The 25,022-nt window shown below is 40.1% G+C and overlaps 3 protein-coding genes across 8 annotated transcripts; 1 reads left to right on the top strand and 2 right to left on the bottom strand.

Moving 5' to 3' along the window:
• Positions 1-617: 617 nt before the first annotated feature.
• Positions 618-5,919, bottom strand: pdp2 (putative pyruvate dehydrogenase phosphatase isoenzyme 2). The gene is made up of 9 exons (XM_028584673.1): positions 5,834-5,919; positions 5,141-5,276; positions 4,820-5,038; positions 4,493-4,612; positions 4,119-4,405; positions 3,440-3,545; positions 3,119-3,355; positions 2,054-2,353; positions 618-1,925 (listed from the first exon to the last, which is right to left on the bottom strand). The coding sequence occupies exons 2-9, from the start codon at positions 5,219-5,221 to the stop codon at positions 1,656-1,658; spliced, it is 1,620 nt and encodes a 539-aa protein (XP_028440474.1). The 5' UTR covers positions 5,222-5,276; positions 5,834-5,919; the 3' UTR covers positions 618-1,655.
• On the top strand, positions 4,850-20,183 carry terb1 (telomere repeat binding bouquet formation protein 1). 6 transcript variants are annotated; one of them, XM_028584669.1, is made up of 21 exons: positions 4,850-5,057; positions 7,124-7,234; positions 7,463-7,594; positions 8,258-8,389; positions 8,585-8,645; positions 8,744-8,862; positions 9,022-9,150; positions 9,265-9,417; positions 9,629-9,760; positions 9,901-10,026; positions 10,545-10,687; positions 10,773-11,152; positions 11,249-11,319; positions 11,427-11,504; positions 11,824-12,060; positions 12,968-13,048; positions 13,230-13,295; positions 13,396-13,437; positions 14,465-14,541; positions 15,701-15,879; positions 15,956-16,174. In XM_028584669.1, exons 2-21 carry the CDS (start codon positions 7,171-7,173, stop codon positions 16,107-16,109), a joined length of 2,556 nt encoding a protein of 851 aa, XP_028440470.1. In that variant the 5' UTR covers positions 4,850-5,057; positions 7,124-7,170; the 3' UTR covers positions 16,110-16,174. The 6 variants fall into 6 exon arrangements, 5 of the variants coding, with proteins under 5 accessions (XP_028440470.1, XP_028440468.1, XP_028440471.1 ...); XM_028584667.1 differs by lacking the exon at positions 4,850-5,057 and adding an exon at positions 6,512-6,990; XM_028584670.1 differs by lacking the exons at positions 4,850-5,057; positions 15,956-16,174 and adding exons at positions 6,513-6,990; positions 18,051-20,183.
• Positions 18,396-21,014, bottom strand: LOC114559783 (protein TsetseEP-like). The gene is made up of 2 exons (XM_028584674.1): positions 20,879-21,014; positions 18,396-19,984 (listed from the first exon to the last, which is right to left on the bottom strand). The coding sequence occupies exon 2, from the start codon at positions 19,975-19,977 to the stop codon at positions 18,940-18,942; it is 1,038 nt and encodes a 345-aa protein (XP_028440475.1). The 5' UTR covers positions 19,978-19,984; positions 20,879-21,014; the 3' UTR covers positions 18,396-18,939.
• Positions 21,015-25,022: the final 4,008 nt, after the last annotated feature.

The raw sequence follows: 25,022 nt of genomic DNA on the forward strand, positions 1-25,022 counted from the left end.
AAGGTGCAGGAATGGTGCAAGTTGTATTGAGCCAAAAAATCTGTTGACTGAAGAAAGAGAATTACTCCAAATTTGAACACTCACCTGCAACTGGCACAGCAAAAAGAGCACCCTCCAAATCCTTCTCTTTCCCGTCATCTCTTTCAGTGTAGAAACCAAGCTCTTTCTTTTTGCTGCTTTGTTCCAATGGCAGCCTGCCAAGTCTGTGGCATTTACCTCAGTGTTCCTGTCAGTGTGATTAATGGATCATCTTGTTCTTTAAGCTGCCTGCGGCTACAGTAATCATGCCGCACTGTGCTCCTACTGATGCTGAGTAGTTTGATTTTATCAGTGAATGGTTGGTGAAAAAACAAAGAAGTTAGAGGTGACCTCAGGCCTTGTCACACATGCAGGTGTGCGTTTATGCAGGCAAGCGTAGTGATGCACCTCCGACAGTAGCAGTGTTTACATAACACTTGAGGATCAGATTGGCTATTGTGACACTCATCACTAAATTTTCCACACAGGTTTGGATGTCAAAACTCTCTACATTTTGCAAAATGTAAGTTGTCTTCTGTTTTTAATGTCACTTTTTAATCCACGTCTCTTTGATTAAAAACACAAGCAACACAACAAAATAATTTAACAATTGTTTATTATGAAGCCTCAGCACCTTTGAGTGGAGTGTCAACTTATATACTTCTAACAACCACACTGAAGACAGTACATTTATACAACATTAAAACTATACTTCACAGCTTACATGTAGGTAAACAGCCAAGTAATCAGAAAAATAACATCACAGATGGATGGTCTAGAGCAGTGCCTGAATAGGTCCAAAAAAAGTACCAGTACCCTAATTCAGCAGTTGCATGACATTCGTATATATCTTGAATATATTTATACATATATTTTGTAGGGGTGACCGCGTATAAGTTGACTATTCAACAATTCAATCTAAGGAGCCCGATTCGACAGCCAATCTTACACTTGAATTGACGCAGTGTCGGAAAATGTGGTTATGGAAAAGGGATCATTCCATTCAGCCTATATGGGGTTGCTGAATCTTATTTTACATAGAATTGCTTGGTTTCTCCCAATAAATCATGACGTATAGCCTATTATGGTACAAATATCAGCCATAGGCCGTATATATGTGGTATCAATGACATCAGCCTATTAATAAGAATTGAAGGTAAGGGTACATGTGGACAAAAATAAGAAGTGCCGGTACTCAGTACTGGCCCATTGCACGCGCTGGTCTAGAGCAAACTGTGCAAGAGAAATAGAAAAAAAATTTTACACAGCGAACAAAAGGAGTGTCTGCATTATTCTGTAGCGTTGTGATTACTGCCAACATTTCCACTTTTGACACGCGACTCAGGTGATGTATATAAAATGTCCACCATGAATACACTGAAGGATCAAAAGCTTTTCTCCACAAAGTCTGTGGGACAGTGGTTCTTTACTTGTACCTGCACTGCATAATACAACACTGAAAACTGCTCGTTCATTTAAAAATATTTTTAAACCCATGTATGCAATAGGTTATAATGATCATCCTTTTTGTCCCAAAATATCCAGAAAATGACAGCCTGGAGGAAATGTGGACTATGACATGAACAGTCTAGCAATATATATATATATATATATATATATAAATAAAAAAACTTCTGTTAGCTGTGTCTGGCCAGGTCAGAGTTCAGATACACCACGGTTACTGTGATATCGTCCCTGTACATCCTAGCTAGGTCCTCTGGCAAAGTGAGCAAAGAGGCCAGCCTCTCCTGGCACAGTTCTCCATACTCCCCAGTGCCCAGAGCATGTCTGATGAGGTGTGTAGCAGCGTTGGTGTCTAAAGCGGGGGAGGCACGGGCCTGGCGTTTCAGCAAGAGTTCATGCATCTGACCCAATTTCATCTGCCTCTCAGATGGAGAAACGGGAGCCTAGGAAAAAGAAAGAACAGTTAGAAAACACTTGTACAGGATAAGTTTACGATACAATAAATGAAAGAAACAAAATTGCGAGGTTTAAGGTGAACGTTGTGTGCTGTGAATCAGCTCCTCACACAAACCTGTAGGTGAATCCCACTCAGGTGCTCTCCGACGAGTCGTACAGCCTCCTCGTTCCCTAGTTCATCCCACAGCCCGTCGGTGCCGAGGATCAGGAAGCGGTCCTGAGGTCTCAGCTTGTGACAGGTTATGTCGGGTGCCACATCCAGATAGGGTGGAGTTAGGTAGTTAGGTGGAGTGTAATGGTACAGGTTGAGAGAGTCCAAGTCGACTCCAGGTTCCAGGCTGGCTAAAATGCTCTGCTGCAACTCATGGCTCCATTTGAATCTTACGTCACCAAACGCACGGAGGGGCATCAGAACCTTGATAGCACGATAAAATCTTAGGATCAGGGACTTCTAAATCCAGCAGTCAACTCATTGAACAGTGCCTGTTAAGCGTAGGGTTGGGTAAGGTTGCTAATATGGCACCGGTGCCTAAACGACGGTCCGGTAGATTCGGATTTCTGTGCCACTGAAATGCCTGCGCTTCTCTCGGATGCTCCGAAACAGACGTTACAGGCAACAGAAGCATCGCTGCACGGGACGCTAGTTAACACTACACTTGACAGCAGGTAACGTTAGCCGTTAGCTAGCAGCTGGATTAAACACGGTTAAAATGCTGACAGCTAAAGTAAAATGTGACTGTATTTCACTGTAGAGGATTCCAACACCAGGACGTAACAGTCTGCAGCTGCCGTTGTTGGAAAAACAACACAGACGGTATGTTTACTTGAAACTGGTAGCCTAAGCCTTGTGGTGCATTCAAAGTTTTTGTAAAATACCCTTTTCCCATCTGGTTGTTGTTTTTGTCGTTTAACAGCAACTTAATGGTGAAATAAGTTATTGTTATTACATCATTGATAAATCATTTAATTTTGACCATATGGCCTTAGCAATAAACAAGATGTTCTTTAATGTCGCCGAATGTCGTTTTGCGCTTCTTTTTTTTTTTTTTTTTTTTACTTTTTTAGTAGTATCGGTTCAGGCACCGGCACCGTTTTAAAAGTATCACTTTAGCACCAGTATCGGAAAAAACCCAAACGATACCCAACCCTAGTTAAGTGATATGCAATGAAGAACTCTCACCCCGAGAAGTCTGTCATCTAAGACCACTGTGTCTCTCTCTGAGGGCGGGTGCTGGGCCTTGATCCGCTCCATCTCAGCCTGGTTCTGTGAGTTGTGGTCTTGGGAAAGGGGCAAAGCGCTCCATGAACCGTCCTCCTCCAGCACCCCCAATACTGCTCGGCAGTCACCGGAATTCGCCACGTGGATCCTGTCTGTGCCAACATGAGCGACACAGGCAGTGCTACCAGCAAACGCAACCTGGAGAGATGATGGTGCAAGTGTATCAACACTGTGTGTGACTGTGAATTCACAGAAGCAGCAGAGAAAGGTTTGTGTTGGTACCTGGATGGCTGTGCTTTTCATCAGATCATTGGAAAAGGAGACTTGAGCCTCCAAGGAGATGTCAGCGTCAAGCCGTTTAAAAGAACAGTCCAGAGCATCCAGAGGACTAGAAAAGGAGGTGGAGGAAATCACAGAGAGATACAGGAAAAAGCAGTGCTGATCATATATTATGTCTAGACATACATCTACAGATAAAATGTGGATATAGTGTTAGAATCATTCAAATATCAAGAGACCACAAGCTACATTAACTGTTCATATTTACTAACATGGTGTATAAAATAGACCAACAACTTTTGGCACTAACAGACAGCAACACACACACACACACTTTACTTTGTCAACAAAAATCCTGATAGTAAAAATATATAGACTACATAAAAGAATATACATGACAGGTATGCAGATCTTACGCGTTTAACCCTAAAGAAAAACAGGAAAAATCCCAAAACGCCAGTTGAAGTTAAAATGCACATTTATGTAATTATGATTACATAAAACAGCAAGTGTTTCTTGTTATTGTTATATTAGCTAATGCACAACAATAGTAAAATGGCAAATGAAGGGAAATAAAAACAGGCAAAGGGATTAATTTCTTAGAAACAACAGGATTTGACACACACAACCCAAAGAATCACCCCCATTTAAGTTTGCCAGAAATACATGTCTTTGTATTTACCTCATGCCTTCACCGTGTTCCTCACTGTCCAGTAATTCTTGCCAGAAGACTCTCAGGTGGTCAATGTAGAGGGAAGCAGATTCACGATAGTTAAAGTCTGTATGGTGTTTGTACCACTGCAAGATGGGAGGAACAGCTCTGCCATGCTCAATGCATTTCTCAAGCTCTTCCAGGATCTGCTTTGACATCATTGCAACTGCAGTGTAGTACAGCAGACGCTCACTGACAGCCTGGGCACATGCCCAGCCCCCATGGCCATCAAATACTCCAAAGAGCATGCCCTTTGACTGAAACCGATAGATAAAAAAAAAAATCCTTTAATTTTACAAGAAGGGATATGGACTGAATTACAGACAGAGGGAGAAAATGCATACCTGTAAGCAGGAGGCAGCACTACGACGATCCTCATTAGGTGTGTTAGCAGCCAACTGGTTGCTCTCAAACTTTTTCACAGCACTGAGTCCCCTGCCATCAAACTCTGGCACACTCACCGTCTGAGACACAGATGCACATACACACCGATGGACAGGGTTACTCCTAACTGCAAATGTACTATATTGAATACTTAAATAATATTTAACTTACTTGAATAAAAAACAACCTTTTAATCCTACTCGGCCTCAGAAATATAATGTCTACTTTGTTTTCATATCCTACATGGGTTTTTTGCCAGTTTCCCAAACACCTATGGCATTCATTACCTGCTCATTAGATCGCAGAATACTGTTGATTTGGACCCGGCTGAGCTGGAAGTCAAGGTCCTGTTGAGTTGAGAGGTTCCGCCCACTTTGAGACCAACTTCCGGACTCCTCACCAGTGAAGCTCAACCCTGATCTGGAGGTAACGTTACCCCAGGATGAGAAGTGACATTGGTATGCTGCTCGAGGCTGAGATGAGGGAAATCCTACGAAGTGGGTGTACTGAATGAACAAAAAAATTGTGAGGACAACATATGATATACCGTAAATAAAACTGAATATAAAAATCTGATAATTAAGTAAGAAGTCAAACAGTGTACAAACCTGGAATGGGGCAGTACAATAAAGTGTCGAAGTGTAGCTTGAAGCTCTTTGAAGGATGCTGGCGCACACACGTCCAGACATCTCTAATAATGCAACGCTGTTGGTAGGGTGTAGTGCAACGTATTCACCCCGATGTCTAGAGGGTAAAGGGAAATAAACTAGGTTATGTTGATGCCGTTTCCCTCGTGTAAAAAAACGTAACCCCCACCCCTCCGTAGTTAGGGTTTGGTTCAGGTTTAGGTAAGGGGGGGGAACAGATCTCAACAGGGAAACAAACACCGTCACGGCACTTGACAATCAAGGAGCTAACGTTAACGCAAGCTAATGTTAGATGTCATGTGGCACAAAATGAACATCATACTCAAGGTGCTAACGTTATAACTTTAACGTTAAGCCAATACCGAGCAGCATGACGTTAACGTTACCTCTTGTTATGTCATTTCTGTGGCGTTAATATGTGCAAGCTAGCTAGCTAGGTAACATTACGTTAAGTCAACAACTATTTGCACAGTCTATAGCTAGGTAGTTAACATAAAATCTAAATTTAGCTTGCTAGCTGGCTTGGCTCACGTCAACATATTAGCGACAATAAGTGTTATACCAAAACCGTTACATCAACTAAACGGACACAGATTGATTTGGTACGTTAAGTACGCAGAATAAATAACGTTACTTGATTGATTAAATACGTACAAACTTGGTAAAATTACGAAAGAATCGATGTCTTCTTCTGCTGCTATTTGGCAGCCTACACGCAAGCAAGTTGCGGCACTGCCTCTCGCAGGGTAGATGCTTTTTTTTTTTTTTTTTTAACTTTATTTCAAAAAGATAGTTTACAAATATTCAGTTTTCGCAATACGTAAACAAGTAAGGTACACAAATATATACAAATACTATAATATGAAAGTAAAAAAGAAAGTAATAGACTAAACAGAGGGAAATAAAAGATACAAAAGAGACAGACTTTAAGAAATCATTAATAATATAGACAGCAGGAGTACTTAAACAAAGAAATTTGAGTAGACATCAGATATTAAAATAGCTTTCTTATTGGATACCAACTTAAGAGACTCAAAGTACATGTCAAATTCAACCTGGAATAGTTTGAAGCACGGTGTTGATCTGGAAATGTTTGCCTTATGGATATGGAACTAATAAAATAAAGAGATTTACAAAATTACATAACTTTCTATCTTCACATTAAAAATAGGTAATAATATGTCTCCCTTCAAGTGTGATTGTATGTTTTGTTTTAGATACCATATAATCTTCAACGTAGGGTAGATGCTAGATCGCACCCATAGACTAATAAGATCGCACCTCGAAACCGAAACACGTGTCGACGTCAACACGGACATACTCGACATACTGCGTATGCGTCAACAGTGTGTTACTATGGTAACGTGATGTGCCGACGCTCTGTCACCAACGGCAAACGCTTAGCTAACATTTTGATAATTGACTAATGTTAATATGTTGTCTTGTCACCTTAACTTACCCTAACCTTTGTTTAATGAGAAGTGGGGATTAGCTAAATCAACGTTAATACTCCTCAAGCAAAAGTTTGGACATTAGCTTGAAGAAAAATCGAGCTTTGAAAAGCGACTGGCAGCTAGCTTGAACATTAGCTACATTTTTGTTCGCTACCGTTAGCTAGCGAGTTCTGAAAATAGCACAACATATAATGCTAAATGCTGGTTGGATAAGAGATGGTATTCCTCTAATATTAAGTTAGCCATACTATTACTTTGGTGACATTTAACCGATGTTAATGGTTTTTAAACCAGTGAGGTATTAAAAGAGTGACATGGATAATACAGTGGTTTACAGCAGCAGCCGTAAAGTGAATAGTAAGTGATGTTGATGCCAACTCCAGATGTGCACATTTTGTATTTGTATATGGACGTAGCTTAACATTATACATTTACAGATGTATGACTGTCTGGTTAACGTGGCCTTGCTTTTTCATCGTTCTGCTTTCAGCCACAAGGACAGATCTTAGTTTGCTGCTTGAGTGTCTGAAGTTTCAGATGAAATGTCCCGATTTGCAGAAACAAGCTCTTCTCGCCATTCACTCAATCTGTGAAAAGAGAGGTACAGTAATAGTGCTAACCCTAAACATCAATGACAAAAACATGGCCTTGCCTCTAACCATCTCCTACATACACCTACAGCACCATAAGTCAGATTTGTTGTTTGACACGTTTTCTGATGAATACATAATAATAAACTAAGTCAGTAATGCATATATTTACTTATTCAGCATTACACCCCGATGTATCTTTTTTCTGTCTGTTTCACTTTAAACTTTAATTATTTCAGAGGATAATGTGGACCTCCTGAGAGAAATGGGAGGTGTGGTATTTGTGTATAACCTCTCCAAATCCAGTATTGTTCGTTCAGATGTAAAGGAGACAGCACTATTTACGCTTGGCACATTAGCAGAGGCCAATGGTAGGTATGTGTGTGTGTGTGTGTGTGTGTGTGTGTGTGTGTGTGTGTGAGAGAGAGAGTGTGATTGTTGCTGAATCACAATTCAGGGCCGCATTTTGTGAAGGATGCAGTCCCAAAAGTTGTGTCCTTTGCAGCAGTTGAAGCCTAGTATTTCTTCCCCCAAAGAGACAACTCAACCATACAGGGATCAACACTATGCATTTAGGTGGTCCTTGTCATCTTGTAAATTTGAAAATTTGCAAGTTTACAGGCAGGAAGTTGCCCTTAAACAGCTAAGTGGTAAATATAGGTGGTGAAGGTGGGCACCAAAACAAATAATAGGTAACTGGCAAAAACTGTAGTATGTTAATGTTAATCTTTTCCATTTTTCTGTAGATTGTGGGATTCTAAAAGCTGCAAAGGACACACAGGATAGTTTTGTCACACTGTCCTTACATACAGTTTTAAAAATGTGGACACCAGAGACTGTGGTCCTGAATTGAGATACAGCATATGTGTAATTTTAAGTATACAACAAGCCTGTGCCATACTGTGCATAATATCAATTGTTTCACAATTTGTGTTTATGTATTTGTGTTATGTAGTATTTTCAAGTGCAAGTCATTTGAGAGTAAATGACAATTTTACTTTTGATAATATACTATGTATCTTTCCTTCTGGTAGTGTATTGCAAGAATTCTCTGTGCAGAAAGGAGACATTTGCAGACCTTGCTGGTTTTTTGATGAAAGAAGACATCCCGCTAACACAGAAGAGAGTGTCTGTCTATTTGCTGTCTGTGTTGGTAGCCAACAACAGTAAGATCAAGCTCCTCAACTGATAAAATGAGTTAAAGCCACAGGATTGGTTGTCCCATATATGTGCAAGTTTTTCCGTCACAACATACATTTTCTTTGCTTTGATTTAGTTTTAAGCTCATGAAAGACATGTAATGCGCGTTAAACAAAATACAGTACTTTTTATAGCCCTCATGTCTCTGTGTGCAATTGCAGAATCAGGACAGACTCTAGGCCAAACCACTGGCTGCTTGGATATTCTATTGCAGCTTTTCAGGTATCTTGCAGTTCTAAACAGCAGACATCAGTTATACAAAGTATGCCAGAAAATTCATATAAGCATACATATACGTTTAATAGTATACATTTTTGCAGGACCACTTCCCCTGTCTCCACAGAGGCTACTTTGAGAGCAGCTAATGCTACTCAAACCTACCAACTTTGGGCCTCTGTGTCTAGTGCTCTCTGTGGATGTGTCAACAACCCTCAGAATGGTAATGTCATCTGTGTATTTGTGCCTTGTACTGAGCAGTTAGTATGTAAGACATTGATGTTATGCTATCCAGGCAACTACTTTCAAGTCAAATCATAGAGTACCACATAAGTTTATATTTGAAGTAAGAGCAACAACTGTTTTTGCTTTTCTCTTCCAGAGGATGGTCAGCGTATTTGTGTAGCAGCCTTTCCCATAATAAAAGTCTGGCTTCAGCAGATTGCTTTGCCATGCACTGAGATTTTCCAACCCATATGTTCCTTCATAGCAATGACAGTTGCAAACAACTGTAAGTAAAAGGGGCCGAATGTCTTGAGCTAAACCTGTGATATCTTGTGTTTATGTAAAACATCTAAATTGAAACAAAAACTGTAATTCTTAAATCACATCTTTGGTTTTGCAGCCTGTGTTCAGGAGAGTTTTTCTGCTTCGGGGGGTCTGGATACTCTCACCCTTGCACTGGTTCGTCTAGCTTCTGCGGCAGATACAAGCTTGTTGTCTTGCCAGCTTTCCGTCACTATATCCAAGACCCTGTCAGCTTGCATCACAGATAACTGTGCGTATCACTCTCTCACACACATACACACACACACACACACACACACACACACACACACACACACACACACACACACACACACACATATACACACACACACACACACATATATATATATATATATATATATATATACATACATACACCTTAACAGTTCACTTAAACAACCAAAGTGTCTCCTTCTTCATTCACAATCTATTCTTTGTAGCTTCCCTGGCTTCAGGTCTGGCTCAGTATGGTGTGGTTTCCCACCTCTTCTTCCTGCTGACTAGTCCACACCTACACCCTGAGGACAGGCTCTCTGTTTTACTCACCCTGGGCCACTGCACTGAATCCTCTGGTAAGACTGCACAGTAGTGTGCTGTTTGTGCCAACATTTTTCTGGTAGTGTTGGAGTGTGTTTCCACTTTATTTTTACACACTTTCCACTTCAGAGAATTTCAACCACTGCGGTGGTCTTTTGTTTCTTCCTGTCTGTAGAGGAGCACCAGTCCCAGTTGGTGCAGTGTGGAGGCCTGCCCCTTATCATAACCCTACTCACAGAGGATACAAATGAGGAGGTTAGGAAAGCTGCTACATTCATATTGCAGACCTGCAAACAGGCCAGTAAGTCATCATCGTTGGTTTAAAGTCACTCTGTGACATTGTTATTTAGCACTATTACTCAGGAAGTAATACAGATGCTTAATTTGCACCATTGCCACAACAATGTCTTTCTTTCTCCCTATATTTACTTGTTTAATGGGAAAGTGTGCATTTTACTTTTGAAACATTAAATATAAACAAGTTTTCTTTCTCTTGCATATTAAAGTGACTGACAGTTAGTGGAAAGCATTATATGGCTCAGTGTAGCACAGTGATCTCGAGGCAATAAAGATCAGGGTTAATAATTTTCTTCCCTAACCTTTTTTGTTGTTGCATTTCCTTCACTTTTTGCATTCCTTTCACATAACTGCAATTAGAAGAGTATTTAAATGAGTTAGTTAGATAGCTTTCTTGATACCTTTCTGAGAGTGAAAGTGAGATCTAATAATAAATAAATAGAATAAGTGATTGGAATAATACGTGGGGTGAATGTAGAATATGGAACTATCATAATGACTTGTTTTTCCTTGTCTGTAAAGCCATGTCCTTGGGAGTGCCTGAACTGACAGCGAGACAGGGGGAGGGTGAAAATGTGACCCCCCTTACAAACATGGGCGGCTTCAGGAGCTCAGCCAGAGAGGTGCTGCGCAGGATTGAACTGCTAGAGAAGAGACAAGCAAAGGTCAGATATACATTCCCACACATGGCGACAATGTAGTCCGCATGTAGCGTGTTGACTCATGATGTGTGCTTGTGTCCATTTTTAGGAGGCTAAGGATGAGCAGGAAGACACAGAACCATTAACTTTAACCGAAGGGCTAGGCCAACTGCCTTTGCCTCCAGCTTTACTGCAGCCTCTGCAGCTAAAGGAGAGGATTAAAACCATTCCCACAGCATATAGACAGAACAGTACTCTTGAACATGTCGAAGCAGGGGGTGACAACTACATTCAAACTTTCAGAAACGTGATCAAGAATAGGAGTGACCGAGAACTGAAGCACATGAGCTCCAGTTTAAGTATGAAGGAAGAGAAGGCTAAAACCAGTGAAGGGGATGTGTGGTGTTCCATGTGCAAGGGTACTGGAGCCCTAAAGTCTTCCTCTCTGCGGCCAGTAGAGGGAGGCAGAGAGCCTCATACAGCAGACAGGTCAGTAGAGTTCCTCAGTGTTGATTACTTCTTAATGAGATAAGCTCAAATGAAATGATAGTTTTCAACATTACTTTTTCTTCTGTTTTTGTTTAGTCAGTTGTTTAAGCCCCCAGCACCAGTGAGGCACAGTGTACCAAAAGAAATTAAATGTACTGATGTGGAAGGTAAGAGTCACGGCTTCGTGCCACTTGAACGTTTTTGCTTACATTTTTGTTTTCACTAGATGTGCAGTTTCAGGCATGTTTTTTCAAGTATATATTTTTATGTTAAGAGTTACAGCACCATGAGATGAGTCAGGTGGGGAACATCTCAGTGGAGGAACACTCACTCTCTAGTATACGGTGTGCAGGTAGGAGAACAAGATGCTGGCCCTCAGTGAAATGCTTACCATCTTGTATTATCAAATGGTTATTGAGAGTTCAAGCAAGTGTAGTGTATGTGTCAGCCTTTACTATACTGTATTTTCTGTGTTAGTGTAATATGTTTTTTTAAGCACTCTTGTCCAAGATTATTTTGGACACTTGGGACTGTGTAATAAGGCTACACAAGTAATCACCATTGTATTTATATTTCTAAACTTTAAGGGATCATTCAGTTAAATTATTGTGAAGCCAACACTGGATTTTCACCACTGAATTCCTTGCATTCCTGTTCTTTCTCTCCTTTAGGTTGTGTGCTGCCTTTTGAGGAGGTGACAAGTCGCACTTTTGCATCTCTCCAAAGCTCTTGCCACTACAGCTGTGACATGCACAAGGTTCTCCAGGAGGCCACAGAGCAGTTCAGGACTCGTCACTTCAACCTTCTGTTCAGGAGAGAGTACCAAGACGACAGCGTGGAGCAGACAGAACCAGACCCTGAGAGAGTTTCAGCTGCAGAGCCACAGAGAAGCCGGGAGAACTGGAGAGGTCAGCAAAATTCAGCATTTGCATTTGCACAGGAAATCCATCTTATGAAAAGGAGTAGTTCCAGTCAAAAAAAATGCATTGCTCGTGGACACATTTTTGGGATAATAAAGTTTACCTTGACCTTGACCTTGACATGGTGGTGCAACATTAAGCACTTTGTATTCACTTTAAATATAGGAATTGACAGAAGTGTTCCTCACAGTTAAAGCTCATTGCTATCTTCCATATGATTACCCCACAGTAATTCCCTGTTGATGCTCACAATGATAAAATAATAATAAAATGTTAAATGTGTGTGTAGTGTGAAGGCACTACAAGTTACATTTCATTGTGTGAGTGTGTGAAAAGTGCATGTTTTACTTTTGTTTTGGCAGTTTTTAGAGCTCTGAGAGCTCAAGTTCTACATTTTTTTACCCTGTTCCCTATAACCTGGTAATATGGGCTCAATATTCCTGCATTTAGCAGGAAAAGATAGTATACATATATTAAAACCTGGGCATGTGGCTACATTTCAGACTTTGCCCCTAACATATGCTATGTAATAGGTGCACTGAATTATGGGTATTGTACTCATGCTTTCATTGCTTGACAGCTATAAAAGGCTATTTGTAAAATATATAGACTAGTAACATCTCTGAACTATATCATAGTGCATATACCTCAGTCAAGATAAATGTTTAAACGTTACAGATGAATACATTAGATCCTGTCTGGAGTTGATTAAATATGAACCTTTCAGACAGTAAACATGCCTCATGCATGAGGCTGTTGTTCCAAACTGTTTTTATGATACAAGACATATATACTTTCCTTGTCCATTACTTCATAATTGTTCCTCAGTTTGAAACAGACGGTATTGTCTTGAACTACTGCTATAAAATGTCTCATTTCTATTCCCCTGTAAAAGAGGTCTGCCTGACTCCCATACGTAAAGGAGCAGGGAAAGGCAAGCCCTCCCTGCCAGAACACCAGTGGAAGAAGCACAATGGTAAGAACTATGCAGCAAGTGGATCTATCTAGCTCTTTAACACATCCATGTCTATAAGGACTGTAGGGATCTAAAAAATCAACAATACATTTTCAAACACAATTTTGTTGTAGGCCACTAAACCATCATACATGTACAATATTCTGTAGGTTTGTAATTTGGGTGTCTTCTTCCATCATAGGCATCACTTTGACTCCACGGCACAGTGGAGCTAAAAAGCAGATATTCACCTCTCATAACAGGACCGGTATGTATATGACATAATCACAGCTATGTAGCATTTATTGTTGTCCTTGTCCTATTTTTGTCATATTCAACAGCATTGATCTCATCACTCCTCCTCTCAGGTCCAGACTTGACTCCCCTGAAAAGGTCTCGTCTTCCTGAAGGTAGATATGTGAGGTCAGATATGGGTATTTACAGTAGATGACTTTTAAGGGTGTGTGAATGTTATGATTGAGAGCCTGTGGGGAGAGCTGTCCTCTGTAGTGTGTTTTTGGCAGTATACAAACCAAAGAGCAGAAGGAATGTTGAACTGCAGCCAGTGTTCTCACAGTGCAGGCTAGAGCTCGTTCAGAGCCGCACAGCTGTATTAAGCTGTTTCACACTCTGTATAACACACTGTGTGTGTGTGTGTGTGTGTGTGTGTGTGTGTGTGTGTGTGTGTGTGTGTGTGTGTGTGTGTGTGTGTGTGTGTGTGTGTGTGTGTGTGTGTGTGTGTGTGTGTGTGTGTGTGTGTGTGTGTGTGTGTGTGTGTGTGTGTGTGATTGAAAGGGTGTGCACTGATGCTTTTGTATTAAGCCAGTGACATGGTGTTAAAGGAGGAGACATTTTAGTCTGTTCCATCTTGAACATGATTTTGCATTACATTCACTATACTGTAAAATAAAAGTATATATTTTGTGGCTGTATTTGCCATCAATCCTATTTTTCACCTTCTTCTTCCAATTCTGCCAATTCCCATGCTTTTAGTCAAATTTTCTGTAGTGTAAAAGTGTGTGCTGTGGTGTTGTAACATGGGTGCAGAAGCACTGTTGTGGAATGCAGTCTTTCTGTGCTGTCATGTGTGTGAGTGCACACCTAGAACAGTTTTGTCTTCCACTGTACAGTCCACCTTTTTATTATTTCTCTGTCAAGTTCAGCTGTTTTTTTACGCCCTTCTCTTCTCTTAATTTTCTGCCCCTTTCTTCTTGCCCAGTCATTCTTCCCCTTCTGTATTGTTTGTATGGTAGCTGTATTAGTCATAAATGGTGATATAATATTGCTCTTATAAATAGTAGGGCAAGAGAAAAGAGAGACATAGCCAGTTGATGTGTTGTTGAATAACAGAATAAGTTTCTCAAAGACTGTGAGAACCTGCCGTCCTATCAGTATTTTTCACACACAAACGCAAACTGATTTATGTTTCAAATACAGAGAGAAGAAAAGGGAATAATAGTGGAAATCCCGCTCCTAATGATGAGCCGAGAACTAGCACAGATCACTCTTCCACTGTAAGAGTTTAAAAGAATATTTTATGTCAAAAATGCATTTATTGAAATTGATATGGCCTTCTGGGTTTTCCAACAGCTTTTTAATGCTATAATTGTATGCTGTATTGCATTGAAGTGTAAAACATATTTGAGGAATACAATGAGGAAATGTACAGTGAAAAGTAGCGATGGGATGTGAGAATCAGTTCCCATTTAGAACCAGAATTATTTGGCTTTGATACTATGATTATATCATTGCCTACTGAGTATTTTTATTTATTTAAAGTGAAACTTAATCCATGGCACAAAGGAGAGAAGATATTTAAATATATGCCCGCATTTGACCAAATTGGAAAAAAACATTGTAGGCAGTACATGGGATTTCAGGACATATGAAAATCAACAGGCTTTTCTTGAAACAGAAATGACACAACATCAGATGTCAAGTCTCAACAAGTTGATTTTCATAGGATACTGAAATAAGTTAAAACTAATAGAGAGTGGGAAATCATTTTAAAACTGTATGATATGCTTTGAAGAATGGCTGCGAGTAATTTGTGCAATCAGAATCAGTTTTATTGGCCAAGTATACTTAACATACACAAGGAATTTGACTTCGGTAGGTGTTGACTCTATATACATTCAACTATAAACATGTAGTAGTAACATACTGTACAATAGAGACAACAATATACATGTAGGCACATATCAACATAATATACAAATAAGACATAATATCAAGACAAGTACACATGGAGTGGGATGTAAAGTGCAAAAAGTAATAGTGCAAAGTAGTGTGCAAGATAGAGAGCGTTGTACCGAGGCTGCCATCTGCGGCGCCATCTTGGAACTTAATGTGTTAATAATGGGCTGAAATGTGGAAAACCACCAGTATGTTATATAAACATTAGTCACACAGGCATCTTTAGCAGATGATTTTAAACAGGAAAAACATCTATTTTAGATTTTATTATTCTATTAAGTAGAGCTTTAGTAACTAGCCCATGTGTCAAAGAAGGCCTTAACAGTTCACATAAGAGGCACAGATATTGTACTGAATGATGTCAAGTGTGCACCCATGCACATGAGATTATAATCCACACTCTCCTGTCCATTTGACAGATTGTCTTATTTTTACTTGAAGTTTTGCCTTTTATGCCTTCCTTATTATTAATCATAGAGAAGGGAGAGGAAAGACTTCAGCCGTGAGGAGGTGCGTTGCCTGCTGTACGGAGTGAAGACTTACGGCTTCTCCTGGAACACCATCTTGTGGTCATACGACTTCCAACCTGGACGCACCAATGTTGACCTGGCCAAAAAATACAGGAGGCTAATGGCAACACGAGAAAATCTCCTTAAGTAAGACATTTGATAGTTTTCTTTATAAATGTGAAATTGCCCTCAGATGAACTGCTGATTGTTTCTTTGCCTTCAGAAAGGCTCTGCATAATCCTGGCCCTGAGATCTTGGACCCTGTAAATAATAGCTCTGACTCTACTGTATTTATGACTCTGACTGTATTTATTGGAAAGAAATCCAAAGAAGCGTTTACTTCATATACTAATATATTGTACTCTCAGTATTTATAAAGATTTTTAGTACTTTTAAAAAAAATGTTTTTGCAGCTCTTCAGTGCTTTATATTGTTAATTGTTTCTTTTTGTTATGTTAAAACATTAAAACAGGTATTGAAGATTCTTAAATTTCTGTCAGCTTCTTCTCTGTCAAATAGGCTTTTGTATTTGAAATATGCAAACAGACTTTAATAATTTTTTTAATTAAAAATGTAGCTACAGACACTACTACGTACATGTTCATAGAACAAAGGGTCACTTGAGACTAAATCAGAAACCAATGGGACTTTTTGTAAAAATGAATTGTGCCAGATTTAGAGTGAATTAGATGTATAACCTTTAAGTTTTAAAATCCTTGTTTCGTTGTAGCACCACCTATTGATGAATCACCACCACTGTGTTGCCACATGTAGGTTTGTAGGTCTGATTTGATTACAACAGCACAATGTGTTGATGAGTTGCGGCAGTAAAAAGACCCAGCCCTAAACAAATTGGCAAACATGTATACTAAAGCTGTGTCATAATTGTTCTTTAGGCCAGATCAGGTTTGCTGTGTACCAGTTTGGATACCATTGGATCTGAATTTTTTAAAGAAGCAAATAGTTTTTGTTTTTTCATAAATAATCACAATGTCAGAACATCTTTTTGAATGTGATTTGACCCAAGTTACTGTAAAGTCTGTTGTGTAGTGTGCCATTACTCTATACATGCATTGCTTTTTTTTTTATATCTAACAACAAGTTACTTAAGCAAAACAAAAGAAATATATATATATATATACACGCCAAAAGTTTGGACCTAAAATATAAGACATGTTTTCAGTTATTTCACACTTTTTTGTTAAGTAAATAATTCCATATGTGTTCATTCATAGTTTTGATGCATTCAGTGAGACTTTTGGCCTATACTGTATACAATACAGTATATATGTATATATATATATATATATATATATATATATATATATATATATATATATATATATATATATATATATATATATATATATATATATGTATAGCAAATACCAAGTTCTGTTTTCTTTGTTTTTGTGCTTTGGCCATAGTGTCCATAGTGAGGCAGGAAATCAACAAGGAGGGGGCAGACTCAAGTCCAGCACTTTTGTTTATTGAGCTGAAAGCTTCTGGTATGACAGGAATCACAAATAGTTCAAATCAGCTGTTAATCTATTCTCGGTGTGCATCAAGAAGCAGCTCCGTGAGTCTACTAACTGCAGCCTCTACTAAAGGCTAGCTTGACTGAGATCACTGTCTGAAGAGTGCCTCTCCCTCTCCACGGGGACTCATCAGTGTGTTGCCAAAATCATGGGACTTACCCGGTTGCCATGCCCTGAGGCGTAGGCTGTAAAGGTTAGGTGTGGCTGGACCAGACAAATGTTTATTGGGAGTGGGACGTAGTATGATGAAACTGTAGAATACATAAGTCATGCACAATGATTTTCTGATATACATTTAATATTGTATATCAAAAGTTAAATTGATGACATTGCAGTGTCGTCCATCTTCATTCTTAGTATTCCTGTCAAATTGGCAAAGTCAGTTATTTTTTAAGTTTAATTTTTCGGCTTCTCATACCAATCCACTGACTACTTGGTCAAGATGTTGGGATAGCAATGCAGTGAGGGTAAGAGGAGTGCGGTGGGAGAGGCATGTGAGGAGCAGAATTCTCATGGACTGAAACAGCCACACTGAGGACTTTTGACCCAGAGCCCCCGAAAACCTCCTTCCTTTGGAAAGAATGTGGCTTCGTCTCTCCACTCTCGTCCTCTCTCCCACAAGACTGTGAGGAGGCACTGTCTCTCTTACGTAATCTATGCTGTGTTGGCTGGAATTTGATTTCCATATGTGCACTGTGTTCCATACATGTACTGGTGTGTTACAAAACATGCTCTAAAATTGGAGAAAGCTCCAATTGTTCCAATACGTACATTTAACAGATCCATGCTCTGGACTGGCAAGCTCAGTCTTGTTCCACATTCAGAATGACGGGATGAGCCTACAGCTACTGTAGATGACCTCACAGCTGATGAATGTTAAGTATAACACCAACTCACTTTTATCTTGATCTTAACCTATTTTCCATTCCCCAAATCTTCAACATAACGATATCTTGTAGTAAAAAAAAAAGGGACAGTCAGGGACAATCACCATAACACATGTAGAATAATGTTTTTATTTTCACAAGCAAGCCACTACCTAGTTTAAAAGTTAAAAAAAAATCCCATTATTGCAATGAAAATATATACAATAAAGACAAGGAATATTACAAAGTCCAAACATGATTATGTTAAGGCATAAATGTTTATTGGAGACTATTCTGCTATAAAGCGGTATGCATTATACTGTCTCCATCTTTGGTTGCATTGCTGCTGTCCCTTGCCTATTGTTTTGTATTCACTTGATGCACATATCCTCCTCAAAAAAAGGTTTTGCTTTTGACTTTGTTCTAGATCAAAATGACAATTCTTGCCTTCAATCTTTTTTTTTGTCAGGCGTTGTTATATATAGCAATGACTTTATTTTACTCTCAAAGAAATTCATTTAAATTCTTTCTTGGTGCACTTGCATAGAGGAAGATCTCTATTGTCCAGCAATACACTAAAGTACACTGATAATAACCCCTGTGCTGTTAAAGCCCCACCAATACACATTTTGGCACATTTGGTTCATTTAGAAAGAGAAATACCTTTTTGCCTGTATAAGGCCACTAAAGTGAGTAGTAAAAACATTGCATCTGTGATTCTTTCAGAATTCATGTAATGGCTAAAGAGGGTTTCACAGAAAAATATCCATTCACTTATTTAATGAATAACCTCTTCCATGGTTTCACATCAGCTCAGTGGAAGTGCTCATGGCATCAGGGATCTCGACATCAGCGGGAATGAGGTCAGCGGCCAGGTCATTTCCTTTCAGCTCTAAGTTCTTCAGCAGTCCACAAACACTTTCCTCGTTGATGTCGCTCACAAGCTGCTCCAAATTCCCTGCAGCCTGCACCCCCATCAGCTTTTCCAGAGGTTCTGATGTGTCCTCACTCTCTTCAACCTCAGCACTCTCTTGGTATTCCTTGGTCACCGGGATGTCTGAGGGCTCGTCTGCATTGACTGGGGCGGTGATGGAAGCCGGAATGTCAATAGGTTGGGGAGTTACATCAGGGACACCCAGGTCGATCAAAGGGGGTGAAGAAATCACTGGCTCAGGGAGAGACTCTTTGCTAAGCAGGTCTGTCTTCTCCTCCAGTGCCTCAGCTGGGGCTGGTACTGACTCTGAGATGGGTTCAGGGTCTGTCTCAACTTCTGCCTCTGGTTCAGGAACTAGCTCTGGTTCGGGAACTAGCTCTAGTTCAGGAACTAGCTCTGGTTCGGGAACTGGCTCTGGTTCGGGAACTGGCTCTGGTTCGGGAACTAGCTCTGGTTCGGGAACTAGCTCTGGTTCGGGAACTGGCTCTGGTTCAAGAACTGGCTCTGGTTCAGGAACTGGCTCTGGTTTGGGAACTGACTCTGGAGCAAGCTGAGCTTCAGCAACAGGTTTTGGATCGGATTCTGGAGGTGATGGTTCACTGACCAGAGGCTTGGGTTGGACTGGAGCTGGGGTTTCCTTTGCCACAGGCTCTCGTTCAGCATCAGTTAATGGGTCTGAGGCAGCAGGAGCCTCTATCACTTGACACTCTGAGACACATTCTTCAGTGGGTAAACATGCCATTAGTGTTACTGGCTCCCCCATCACCACATCTAGGTTCTCTGCCTGAATGACCTCCTGAGTCAACGTTATCTCAGAGTCTTCTGCTGGTTGTGCAGGCTCCTGTTCAGTTTCATCAGTTTCAGCACTGTTGCCTAGGGCTCCTCGCCTGTTTAATTGGTTTCCCATGATGAACCTGAAGAAATGAGACAAATGAGAATACAATTATACTTTAAATAATGAAATGTCAAGTTCTAGTATTTAAGTGATTACAAAAAAGTAATGTCAAGCTTTTTCTTTAGCTCAGTATTACATAACATTCCTGTTGCATGCATTGCATTACAAGTTGAAGCTTTTCTCCCAAATTCATGAATACGCAATTGATAAAGGTGTAGAATTACCGATTACTACAAAAAATGTAGAATAAAAACTTGTTATACTTGTCAAGATGCACTAAACTGGTTGAGCAGAAAATATCCCAGTGTGTGTTCTAAGGTACATTGTGTTCTCTTTTACCCTCCCCGGTACAGCACGTATAGTGTCTGGGATTTGTGCGTGTCTATGTAGTAAAAGTTTCTGGAGTGCCCGAGGGGAATTCTATCCATTTGTTATCTCTTTTCTTGCCTGTTTTGCACGGCATGTCATCTCTCAGGTCTTAACTCCATTACAAACCAAATCTGGACGCGTTTAGACGTGCACTGAAAACGTTTGCCACGATCACGTAACAGCCCCCTATGTCAGGAAAACTATATTTGTGATTTGCCTTAGTTTGCATTTTTTTAATTGTTCTGTAATAACCACACCTTGATCCAGTTGTGCTGCCTATTAGAAGAAACATATCCGCATGTCGTTCAAACTGTTTTATTATGAATGGCATGACAAATATTCCGATTGTAATTATTATTATCAACACAAACAATACCCGTATGCTAATTGTCATTAATTGTTGGTCAAAGCAAAACGAACAAAGAAACCCTTACAGACGACCCCGCCTCCCTGTCGTGCTGAACAAACTTAGAACATCTATCCAAAATGTAGAAGTCAAATCAGCTATAACAGTTATAATGGGAAGTAAGTAATAAGAACCTACCGTTTGAACTCTGTTGCGATTCAGTAAAAGTAAATAACGTTGCAGAGGATGTCGCACTCCCAACTTGGAGAAGACGCACGTCCAACTGTCTGTCGAAGCGCGTACCAGTGGAGAAGACTCCTGCAAATGCGCGTTCCCGGTCTATGCGCGTGCCGTAGCGTACGCCAACCCCAGGCCACTACACTTCCCGAGCCGGATTGATTTAACAAACGTAAGTAAACAACTCAAAATTAAACTACTCGTTTTTACATAATCAAACTTAATATCCAGCCATGAATCACTATTTATTCTTGACGTTCAAAGTGATCACCACTAGTTTCAAAATAATCATCAATGACTCATGTTTCAAAATGTTTACCATACGTTTCAAAATGATCACTACTAATCCATGTTTCAAAATGTGTACCATACGTTTCAAAAGGATCATTACTAATCCATGTTTCAAAATGTTTACCATACGTTTCAAAATGATCACTACTAATCCATGTTTCAAAATGTGTACCATACGTTTCAAAAGGATCATTACTAAGCCATGTTTCAAAATGTTTAACAGTTTCCAAATGATCACCACTAAACCATGTTTCAAAATAATTACTAGCTTTTAAAACTGATACTTCTAGCTACTAAAAGCTAGTGGTTTCAGTGTTGACTACAGTCCATTGTGGTCATGATGAGGAAGCTGATCAGCTGACCTACTGTTGGGTTAAATATTAAATATGTGACACATATATTGCTGTAGCACAAGTTTGTTATGCTGAGAAGTAGAGAACCGTCCCATCCAAAGCAGGTTCTTAAAGATCACTCAGATACTGAATTTTGTTCATGCAGACATATTGAATTTGTATATCTTTTTGCCTACTAACGAGCACTCTTATGATTGTTTTTCCAAATGATGAAGTGTTTGTATTAATTTCTGTCAACATGAATATTAAATCCCCAGGTCAGGGGACATAAGGCCCAAGACATCTTCAGTTATGGCTGTTCTCTCTGCGAGGAGATCCACAGGTCTCTTCCTTTGGATTTCGGTGTTTCTCCTGCTCATCTTCATTCAGATGTTAACCTCTCTGGTGTTCTTTGCTGGTGTGTTCTTCCTCTCCAGCGAAGCCCTCATCAGCCCCTTTCACTTTTGTCTAACACGTCAACATGGCGAACTGTCCTGCAACTACAGCAGACCTGTCAGTGGAGCTGAATCTGAGATAAAAATTAACATCCTTGCAACAGCAGTTATCCTGGGTTTGTACATTCCTGTGGTGCTTGTGGCCTTTGCCCTGATGGCCGTGCTGCTAGCAGCTTACGCCAAAGACACAGCAACACTCAGGTTCAGCATGGCCTGCCAGGCTGCATCAAGCCTACTGATGCTGGCTGGCATTATAGTTTTTCTGATACTCTATCAGTCATATCTGAGCTTGGAACACATGACCATTTGGTTCTATGTCTGTGTGGGTGTGCCATTTGAGCTGTTTATCATAACTGTGCTGAGCGCCCGTGTCAGGGGAGAGGCTCACTGGGAGTAGATGGGTCAAAGTGCTTGATGAAGGTATTATCAAAACAGTGTTATTGTTTTTTTAAATTCAAATTACATTATTATGTTAAATGTCCTTTGCTTTCTTTGCGTTCGGGCATTTGCTGCTGAAAACCAAGAATTTTATTGACAGATTTTATGACAAACCTGTTTGTTTTTTTCTTCAATAGACTGGAACATACTGTAGTGCTGTAACAGTGTTTTTGAATTCTACACAAACTGGTTTGTGTAAGTGATGGCCAGGACAAGTGTGTAAATAAAAAATATGGCCTGCTTTTTGTGATATGCGCACCTGGTGGATAGGTGCTCAAGAGAATAAAACTGTTTCAAAAGGTAGTAAACTAAAAGAGACTGTGCTGACAGTTGCTGGAGTCCACACTTAAGTTTGGGCTTTTTCCAGGATAAAAAAATGCAATACCGTGCGTACAAACAATTGCTAATTTAAATATTAAAGTAATAATAATAATAATTTATTGATCCCCAGGGGGGAAATTAGAATTTGTTGAAAAAATATATAGTGAACATACAGTACATTCCCATTCAAAATAAGTCTATACTCTATGAGCTTCCAGTCCAATATCAATGTGCCGCTTTTATCTGTGGTGACATCAGGAGAAAACCTGGAAACAAAAAGGCAACAGGTACAGCTACAGTATAGTGCGCATGAAATAGAAACTCAGTTTCAAGCGTTCAGTGCTTTGCTCATACAAGCACAGGTCTTCTGGTTGAAGCATATCTCTAACTACTACAACTATGGGTGATGTACTTTAACATTACCACAGCTGCTGTCAGTTTCACATTCATTATCAAAGAATAACATCAAACGTTTTTTGGCTTTCTGGTTTAAGCTTTCAGTGAAATGCTCTTTTTCACAAATTTAGTTTAAACTTTACAAAATACCATGTTATCTGTGTTAAAGGAATTTCCATAAATTCACGTGTGTACCCACAGCCAGTTAAATGAAACAATACAGTGGGATGTAAAGGATATAGCAGCTCCATTAACACACTGCAGGATGCTTAATTAAGTTTTCTCACAGAAAATTGGGTTTTCGATGCTGTCATTAGAAGTATACACCTCGTGTCGATGCAAAAACTTTGGTAACTTAAAGGTGTCAGTATTTCTATCCACTGTTTGTGGAGCTGTGCCAAATTTGACATCAATTAAAAGGATCAGTTCTCAAATTTGTAGCTTTATAGAGGAGTTGTCTGGTGGATTTGTAATGTGGATTGCATTCCCCTCCAAGAGAATATTTTCCGTTTATTGCACACACAACACTTTAAAGGAACACGTCGACTTATTGGGACTTGAGCTTATTCACCGTAACCCCCAGAGTTAGACAAGTCGATACACACCCTGCTCATCTCTGTGCGTGTTGTAACTCTGTCTGACGCCCCCAGCGCTAGCTTAGCCTAGCACAGATCCTGGAGGTAACGGGTTCCAACTAGCCTACTGCTCCCAATAAGTGACAAAATAATTCCAACATGTTCCTGTTTACATGTTGTGATATGTATAGTCACAGGGTGTACAAATAACAAGGTCACTATGCTTTTACTATCTAGTAATTGTTGACTCTATTACTCCAACTCTGAGCAAACTCCAGGCGAACTCTGTGCTCCTCACCACAGGGCTTCAGGTGCTGCGAGCAAATCACTCCGCCCAAGTAGTAGAAGTAGCAGTGCTTCGCCTTTCTGAGAATATAGTTCCCAGTTTGTATACAGTTAGAAGACGGCTGTGTCTCATGTGACCTTGTTATTTGTACACGCTGTGACTATAAAAATCACAACATGTAAACAGAAACATGTTGGAGTTATTTTGTCACTTATTGAATGCAGTAGGCTTGTTGGAACCCGTCACCTCCAGGATCTGTGCTAGGCTAAGCTAGCGCTGGAGGCGTCAGACAGAATTACAACACGCACAGAGATGAGAAGGGTGTGTATCGACTTGTCTAACTCTGGGGGTTACGGTGAATAAGCTAAAGTCCCAATAAGTCGGCGTGTTCCTTTAAAGCTTAGTGCACATTTCAGTGGTCAGGTGAAAAAGATTTCTCGCACAAGCCGCATAGCCTCATCCTCCTCTGCTGCCTCTGCCGGCATCTGTGAGTGCTCCTCTTTTTCCTCAGCGTCCAGTCCAACATTCACAAGACCACCACGATCCTGTACTGGTCCTGACCTCTGACCCCCAGGTCCCTGATGCTGCGGGCTCTTAGTGTACGGCACTGTTTCCACCTCTGTAATGTCTAAGTCTGTTTCTGAAACATATGTCTTCTCCGGGGCATCACCGCAGTCTGAGGACTCCTCCTCTAAAGTCACCAGCTTTGCTATCGCCTTGGAAGTGGCAGATTTCTCCCTTATTTCCACAGGGGGGGCATCTACTGCCTTGTCTTCAACCTGTGTGGGGAGATCAATCACTCACGTTTTACACAGTGCTATAGGGATATTGCATTTTACATCCACTACTAAAATGATGAGATATGATTTAAAAGTGTTATATATATTTTTTTTCTTTTTACTTTTTCCACACGTAGGCTAAGTTTATCTGAGAGGCACAGACTTGGGCTACAGGTACTGTATACTACTAAGTGGACAACATATGTTTTGCATATACTTGAAAAAGCAATAA

This window comes from Perca flavescens, chromosome 8, assembly GCF_004354835.1.
Source record: "Perca flavescens isolate YP-PL-M2 chromosome 8, PFLA_1.0, whole genome shotgun sequence".
Taxonomy (NCBI): domain Eukaryota; kingdom Metazoa; phylum Chordata; class Actinopteri; order Perciformes; family Percidae; genus Perca; species Perca flavescens.

Coding starts and splice junctions, on each gene's coding strand:
- LOC114559783 (XM_028584674.1), bottom strand. CDS start 19,977: ATGGGAAACCAATTAAACAGGCGAGGAGCCCTAGGCAACAGTGCTGAA.
- terb1 (XM_028584667.1), top strand. CDS start 6,948: ATGGATAATACAGTGGTTTACAGCAGCAGCCGTAAAGTGAATA. Junction 8,646..8,743: donor ATTCTATTGCAGCTTTTCAG/GTATCTTGCAGT, acceptor ACATTTTTGCAG/GACCACTTCCCCTGTCTCCA. Junction 14,542..15,700: donor GCACAGATCACTCTTCCACT/GTAAGAGTTTAA, acceptor TATTAATCATAG/AGAAGGGAGAGGAAAGACTT.
- pdp2 (XM_028584673.1), bottom strand. CDS start 5,221: ATGTCTGGACGTGTGTGCGCCAGCATCCTTCAAAGAGCTTCAAGCTAC. Junction 5,039..5,140: donor ATTGTACTGCCCCATTCCAG/GTTTGTACACTG, acceptor TTGTTCATTCAG/TACACCCACTTCGTAGGATT. Junction 1,926..2,053: donor TGAGTGGGATTCACCTACAG/GTTTGTGTGAGG, acceptor TCTTTTTCCTAG/GCTCCCGTTTCTCCATCTGA.